The 8,175-nt window shown below is 44.5% G+C and overlaps 1 protein-coding gene across 1 annotated transcript in view; it reads right to left on the reverse strand.

The window, feature by feature from the left end:
• CA12 (carbonic anhydrase 12) overlaps window positions 1-7,905 on the reverse strand; it is a 28,528-nt gene extending 20,623 nt beyond the window's left edge. Inside the window, exons 1-2 of the mRNA XM_035131984.2 lie at window positions 7,497-7,905; window positions 1,957-1,977 (exon numbers count right to left, since the gene is read on the reverse strand). Of these exons, the coding sequence (XP_034987875.2) occupies window positions 1,957-1,977; window positions 7,497-7,572 (97 nt within the window). The 5' untranslated portion in view covers window positions 7,573-7,905. The remainder of the gene's footprint in view (window positions 1-1,956; window positions 1,978-7,496) is intronic.
• Window positions 7,906-8,175: the final 270 nt, after the last annotated feature.

The following is an 8,175-nucleotide window of genomic DNA, read 5'->3' on the forward strand; positions in this document are numbered from 1 at the left end:
GTTTATGAACGCCACGGACCCATCTGGAACAGATTAATTCACTTTCCATTACTTTCAATGGGAAAGTTCGCTTCAGTTTATGAACGCTTCAGTTTATGAACAGACTTCCGGAACCAATTACACCCATGCTTCGGGTTAAGTACGCTTCAGGTTGAGTACTCCGCGGACCCGTCTGGAACGGATTAATCCACTTTCCATTACTTTCAATGGGAAAGTTCACTTCAGTTTATGAACGCTTCAGTTTATGAACAGACTTCCGGAACCAATTGTGTTCATAAACCAAGGTACCACTGTAATGGAAAGTGAATTAATCCGTTCCAGATGGGTCCGCGGCGTTCGTAAACTGAAAATTCATAAACCGAGGTGTTCATAAACCGAGGTTCCATGGTATTTCACTTTGGAGGCTACCTTTCTACAATCCACTTCCCTGAGTGTGTCTTACAAGGTCAATTTCCCTGTGGAGAGAGAGTATGATACGGGCATATGTGTTCGTGTGTGCTTTTAATATCTGCATATTTACGAATATAACACAGAGGAACAGCCATGCACTCAGATAGGGCTTCTCCTGTTATTGAATATTCATCCTAATTTGCCTTGCACAAAAACTTACACTGAGGGTTTAAAAACAAACAAACAAACAAACAGCAGGATCGGATAAACCTAAATTTCCAGAAAGCCCTTCTACCCCTCCCACAAAATACTGGCAGTCTGGAAGTGACCATAGATGCCATATCATGCCTGTGTATAAACCTGCATCAGTTCACCCCACATGCAAATGGCATATCCTTGAAGCCCCTTAGCCAGCTGCAGAATTCAGACTTCACTGTCTCCTTTGCAGCCACATTCCAGGTCTCAGAGTGTTTCTACCCAGCAAAGCAGGCAAGGGATGTCCAGTAGCTAGTAAACACCAGCCATCCAAAGTCAGTAGAGAACCTTTTCCAGCTCTTCACTTGAGACAACACATTGGGATTTCCATTACTGGGCTTTAACGCATGGTGCTTGAAGGTGCTGTATTTCTAGAAAAAGAGGTACTGGAACTCACCCTTGTTTTCTTACAATGGCAATGGTGCCAGAAATGAGTTCCTGAAAGTTCTGGGTGAAAAATAAGCCCTGGTCCTTGAGACTCAACATCAAGGAACTACAGTGGTACCTCTGGTTAAGAACTTAATTCATTCTGGAGGTCCGTTCTTAACCTGAAACTGTTCTTAACCTGAAGCACCACTTTAGCTAATGGGGCCTCCTGCTGCCGCCGCACCACCAGAGCACAATTTCGGTTCTCATCCTGAAGAAAAGTTCTTAACCCGATGTGCTATTTCTGGGTTAGGGGAGTTTGTAACCTGAAGCGTTTGTAACTCAAGGTACCAATGTAAACACAAAGATGTTCCATTTAAACAGCACAACGTTGTCGCCACACAATACACCTTTGCTGCCAGCCAGCCGCTGCCTTCTATCCCAGCTCATTTTCAGATACTTGTGTGGCCGGTCACCTAGCAGTCAGTTCTACATTCACTTACTTTTTTGGTCAACCAGTTGACCTGGTAAGTTAGCCAAGTGCTCAGCCCACCTCTTTGAGCAAGAATTGATTTCATGTGACACAACATGTTCCTATGATATCTGTGCCACATCATGGCATCACATGTTGTTATCACCTGATGTGCCCTGTTGTGTGGATGAATGGAAGATATGTAGGCATTAGATCAACAAAACAGATCCTTCTATTAACTAAATGAGACCTCCCTAGATCTAACCCAGGCATCCCCAAACTTCGGCCCTCCAGATGTTTTGTACTACAATTCCCATCATCCCTGACCACTGTTCCTTATAGCTAGGGATCATGGGAGTTGTAGGCCAAAACATCTGGAGGGCCGCAGTTTGGGGGTGCCTGATCTAACCTGACATTAAACAAATAGGATAAAGAATTAAAATTTAATGTATTGACCTAAAGTCACTACTTACCCATATAAGACCACTTGGACCCTAGAAGGAAAATAAAACAGATATAACTTAGAACACATACAAAATAAAGTACTATAGCTAAACGTTTATAAAAGTATATCAACATAAAATAACATCTATCTATCTATCTATCTATCTATCTATCTATCTATCTATCATCAGTATATATATGTAATTAACTAGTAACTAAGAAATTCAACCAGAATTTGGTTAATTCTTTCTCTCTCTCAATCTGTTTTCCCATTGAATTATGTCTTTTTAAGATTGTAAACCTGAGAGCAGGGACTATGCTTACTAATTTGAAAGCTGCTCTGGGAACCTTTTTTTGCTAAAGAGTGGGGACCTTAAATGAATGAATGAATGAATAAATGAATATTTCCTCAGAAATAAATCCCAATGCATATAGTGCTACTTACGCTCTCTCTCTCTCTCTCTCTCTCTCTCTCTCACACACACACACACACACACACACACACACACACACACCTACCTAGCAGTATTCAGTGCTCACCCTACAGAGCAGTCCTATTGAAGTTAATGGACAAGATTAACTTAGATTCATTAATTTCAGTGGGTCTGTTTTCAGTAGGATTGAGTACTTCGATCAGCCTCCATTACTGAGGACTGGAAATGTAGCCAATGTACCACCTATGTTTAAAGAGGGATCGGGGGGGGGGGACCCTGGAACTTATAGCCCAGTTAGTTTAATGACTGTCCTGGGAAAACTGGTGGAAAGTTGGATAGCTCAATGGAGATGTCGACCCAGTGTGATGTCTAAAGATCATGACCAACACTTTGAACTGAATGTTGGAGTCCTGGGTTCAAATCCCCACTCAGCTATGTAGCTGAGTGATTTTGGGCCAGTCACTGTCACCCAGCCCAGCCCAGCCTAGCCTCATCCATTGTGAGGATAAAATGAAGATGGAGGAGAACCATGTATGCCACTGTGAGCTGCTTGGAGCAAAGGTGTGGTGATGATAATGATGATGATGATGAATAAATCCACTGCAGTCATCTTCATGCAAGAACAGAATGAAGGTTGAGGTATGTTTGCAGTGTGTGTGTGTGTGTGTGTGTGTTGAAAACCTCTCATATTTTGGGCTTTTAAAGGTTGTTTGCAGCAAACATCTTGTGTGGGTGCCATGCATGGCGTACGTGAGAAGAAGGAGCAGCCAGTGCCCCTCCCTCTCTCGCTTCCCACAGAAACCTCCTAAGAACACACAGGTGTCTCCACCTCCCCCCTCCTTTCACAACAGAACTTCTGTCTCTTGTTTCAACAGCAGCACTGATGTGTGGGAATGCCGGAGCAACCAGAAGGTTTTTGTATTAAACACCAAGGGCTTTAACACAACTCTTACTGCCCTTCTTTATTTCTTTGATTTGTTATTTAAAAATTTCTAATCCCTCTCTCCAGTGAAAACTGCTCCAGACATTGAGCCGAGGGTGCTTTGGGCTGCTGCAACTTCTTTCTTTAAGCAAAGTGTGGAGGAGTAAGAGCAACAGAAGCTGTGAAGAGTTTACTCTTTTTCTGAACAGCAGCATTATTCAGCAGCCTTTGAGTTTAAAATGAGCACAGCTCAGTTTCTGTAGGTGTGTGTCTTTGGGTCGTGTGTGTGCTGTCTTTTCGTAGACTAAAATATCTTCAATTAGTGTAACTAGCAGCAAAAAAAAATTAGGAATTGCAGTGGCCCTTACTTGCTAGGGTTTGTAAATCAGGCATGGGGAACCTGTTGCCCTCCAAATGCTCTTGGCCTGCATCTCCCAACCAACCACCTCGAAAACAGGCCATGTCTGCTTTGGCTGGTGGGAGCTGGGAGTCCAACAACATCTGGAGGACTGTAGCCTGAGCAACCCTGTTTTACGCATCACCATCCCTATTCTGCCTTTGGGGAGGGGGGAGGTCTTGAACCATTGCCTTCATCATTTTGTTTCTGTCCATGCGCCATGCAGCTCAAGGTAGTGTACGTGCAGAGGTTGATTGAGGCCGGGAATGTGACCTGTTTGGTTGCCCTGGGTGTGGAGTCTTGGGAATGCCATAGGGGGTGCCGCAACTATGATGTAGAATGGAACGCGAGAGGAGGTGGCTGCACAGGGCGCTGCTGAGATTTGAGACCCCAAGGTCCTCCACTGCGTCTGTGGTCCCCGCATTTTGAGCTCACAACAACCTTGTGAGGTAGTCGAAACAAAAAAATTAAAAAAAAATCCTTCCAGTAGCACCTTAGAGACCAACTAAGTTTGGCATAGGTATGAGCTTTTGTGTGCATGCACACTTCTTCAGATACACTGAAACAGAAGTCACCAGACCCTTATGTATAGTCAGAGGGTGGGGAGGGGTATTACTCAGAAGGGTGGTGGGAATGAGTGATTGGCTGATAGGAGAGGTAAACTGTTAACAACTGCAATTGGTCTTGCAGGAAAAAGCAAGTAGTGAGATGGCTAAAGAAAGCTTTATCATGTACCGGTATAATGAGATAAGAATCCAATGTCCTTATTCAGACCAGGTCTCTCCGTGGTTTTAAGCTTGGTAATAAGTTGCAATTCAGCAACCTTTCTTTCCAGTCTGTTTCTGAATTTTTTCTGTAATAAGACAACTACTTTGAGATCTTGTATAGAATGTCCTGGGAGATCGAAGTGTTCTCCTACCGGTTTCTCTGTCTTGTGATTCCTGATGTCAGATTTATGTCCATTTATCCTTTGGCATAGGGTTTGGCCTGTTTGCCGATATAGAGAGCTGAAGGGCACTGTTGGCATTTGATGGCATACACAATGTTAGAAGATGAGCAATTAAATAGTCCTGAGATGGTATGCTGTTGGGGCCAGTAATGCTGTTGTCCGAGTGTATGTGGCAGCAAAGTTGGCATCTGGGTTTATTGCAGGCTCTGGTACCAGTGTCCATGTTAAGTCTGGTGGTGGTATTATTGTGGGTGAGGAGTTGTTTAAGATTGGGTGGCTGTCTGTAGGCAATGAAAGGTCTTCCTCCCAGAGCTGAGAGATGGAGACTGATTCAAGTGTAGCTGAGTGGGAATTTGAATCTGAATTCATAGCTGAGTGGGAATTTGAATCTGAATTCCCAGGGGCAGACAACATGGTGCCCTCAAGATCTTGTATCCAACCATCTAATCATTTGCCATGCTGGCTGGAGCTGATGGGAGCCGTAATTCAGCAGCAACAGCCAGTCTCCACATTGACCCCCCTCTGCTCTACCATTAGACCACACAGGCTCTTTGTATGACATTTCCTTACTCACAGTTTCCAGATTTGTCATGATGCCTGTCCTATCTACTTTCCCCAGACCCATAGCAGTTAAATATCTGTTGGATGCATCCCCCCCCAGCACTTATGCCTACAAGCACACACACACGGCACTAAGGCAACATGCCGCAGTGTCTGTCATTGCACACATTACTTATGCCAGTATTTTCAGCTTCCAGTACAATCACCCTAAATCAGGGGTCCCCAAACTAAGGCCTGGGGGCCGGATGTGGCCCAATCACCTTCTCAATCTGGCCCCCGGACGGTCCAGGAATCAGCATGTTTTTACATGAATAGAATGTGTCCTTTTATTTAAAATGCATCTCTGGGTTATTTGTGGGGCCTGCCTGGTGTTTTTACATGATTAGAATGTGTGCTTTTGTTTAAAATGCATCTCTGGGTTATTTGTGGGGCATAGGAATTTGTTCATATTTTTTGCCAAAATATAGTCCGGCCCCCCACAAGGGACAGTGGACCGGCCCCCTGCTGAAAAAGTTTGCTGACCCCTGCCCTAAATTCTAAGCCACAGTGTTGTGGTGGTGGTGAACTTTATTACCTGCCCTTCACCAGGAGATCCCAGGGCAGGTTACAACAATTAACATTCAGAAATACAGAATGAAAACCAGTTGAAACAAATCACAGGAACAGGGAATATTTATTGTAGGAGCAACAGGTATGAGCTGTGAGACAGGATAGCCATTATCCAAATCTCACAACCAACCAACCAACCAAGCCCAGGTTTACCTGCTGTCTCCAGGGTGCCAGCCAGAGGGCCTTTCTTTCTCTCACTACCTGTTCCTTTTCACTGTGCAAGTTAGGGTTACCGTACATCCAGAATATCCCAGACATAGCCAGGATTCGGCTGTTGGAAAGTGTCTGGGTGGAAACTGCTGAAATGTCCAGGAAAATCCATAATGGCAACATTGAGGGAATCAATACACCCTACAAATGTATGGCAACCCATGTCAGAAGTGTAGATTTTGCCCAAAAACTTTACTACCGTCCGGGCCTGTATATGAGCCTCACTTTCCCCCCAAATTCCAACTGTATAAAGTTAAAGTGTAGCTTATATTTGCAAACTTATGTTATGCATCCAGGAGCGCAGGGCAAACCGTGCCAGGAGCGCGGCAAAGCGGCGTCTGCCCCATGAGTAGTGCCCCCCCGTCCTCTCCCCCAAGGCAGGGAAGGGAGAGAGTGAGGAAGGGGAAAGGGTACCAGCAATGCAGTGCCCCCCCCCCCGCATGCAGCCAGGAGCAGTAAGGATTGGAGTGGCTTATATTCAGGTATTTTCTTCTTTTTATCCCTCCACCCCCTCCAATTTTAAAGGTGCGGCTTATATTTGGGCCAATATGGTATTTTATTTTTTTTACAAGAAAAAGCTCAACAACTTTTCTAAATGGATTTTCACTTTTTGAAATATGGCAACCCTAGTGCAAGTGCTTTCTAGGAACCTTGCCACCACTGTTGTCTCCTGCTTTTGGTTTTTTGTTGTTTCTATCTGTGACTGTTCTAAACTGGTTTAGATTTCCCATTCTATTTTGAATTTTATGGTTTTAACATTGATCTTGCAAACAGTCCAAAGAACTTCATTTATTTGGGCAGCATAGAAATGTAGTGAATAAAGAATGAATCAATAAAGAGGTGGCCTTAAGCAAGCTCCCCTTCCCCACAGCATCAGCCTCACAGCGCATCTGCAAAATGGGCATATTATTACTAGCCAACCTGACTGGGCTGCAGTAAAGATGATAATACCTGTGAAATAATTTAAAACACTGGTGTGTAATATTATTAGCACAGCTTGTGTGGTCTGAGTTGTTGGTCATTCCTGTCGGTTTCTGCAGTCCCTCCAGGAATATATTCTCTATTATCAATATTTCTTAAGGATGCATTGTAAGTATTTGGGTACTGCCAGTGACCAAATGGAAACATTCGTCTTTTGCATGCACTTAAGAACATCAAGTGTGGCCACTGAGACATCTGATAACTTCCAAAGGAGCAACTGTATTGGTTTCTTGAAGAAAAACCAACCGAGTCCCGCAGCACCTTAAAGACTAAACTGTTTATGAGAGCACAACTTGCTTTCGTGGACTAGACTAGAGTCCACTTAATCAGCTGCCTAGAAAGTTGTTCTCAGCAGGCTGGCGGAGAATGCAAAAGGTAGATTGAAATGGTAATAAAATGCAAAACATGCAATTCAGTTAGTGCTTAGCTTTCCAACTCCCACATGCATTACTGCTACAGTACTTTAAGAACAGGGACAACAGGAAAGAAGGCTGGAAATGCATTACCGTTGACAGGTGCTTGTGCAGAAAGGTGAGCCTCTAGGAAGAGAGAGAGAAGGACAGCTGCAGTTGTCGCTGACATATCCAGGGAAGCCTTTTGATTCCTATGCAATTCACACAGGGCTGCCTGCCCTTCCTTCCGTGGAGCAAGCAAGCTGGCTTCCGAGAGACACACACACGTCCACCACCAGACACTCCTGCTAATGACTTACGGGCTCTCCACCCTGCCAGCCTTTGCTTCTCAGCAGCTCAGCCCCCAAACAAATGATGTCAGTGATGGACCTGCCTCCCTGGTCACATCTCAGAGCTGCAGAGCATACTTAGTGTGCTGTTTGGGAAGCATTCCGTTCTTATTTGAAAATGAAACATTGCAGGGCACAACTCTTGGGGAGAATCTCAGCCCTTGCTCATTAAGTAACCCTCTGCTCCAGAGAAGCGGACACGGAGCAATGGATTCAAACTTCAAGAAAGAAGATTCCACCTAAACATTAGGAAGAACTTCCTGACAGTAAGAGCTGTTCGGCAGTGGAATTTGCTGCCAAGGAGTGTGGTGGAGTCTCATTCTTTGGAGGTCTTTAAGCAGAGGCTTGACAGGCATATGTCAAGAATGCTTTGATGGTGTTTCCTGGGGGTTGGACTGGATGGCCCTTGTGGTCTCTTCCAACTCTATGATTCTAAGTACAGC

This window comes from Zootoca vivipara, chromosome 14 (assembly GCF_963506605.1).
Source record: "Zootoca vivipara chromosome 14, rZooViv1.1, whole genome shotgun sequence".
Taxonomy (NCBI): domain Eukaryota; kingdom Metazoa; phylum Chordata; class Lepidosauria; order Squamata; family Lacertidae; genus Zootoca; species Zootoca vivipara.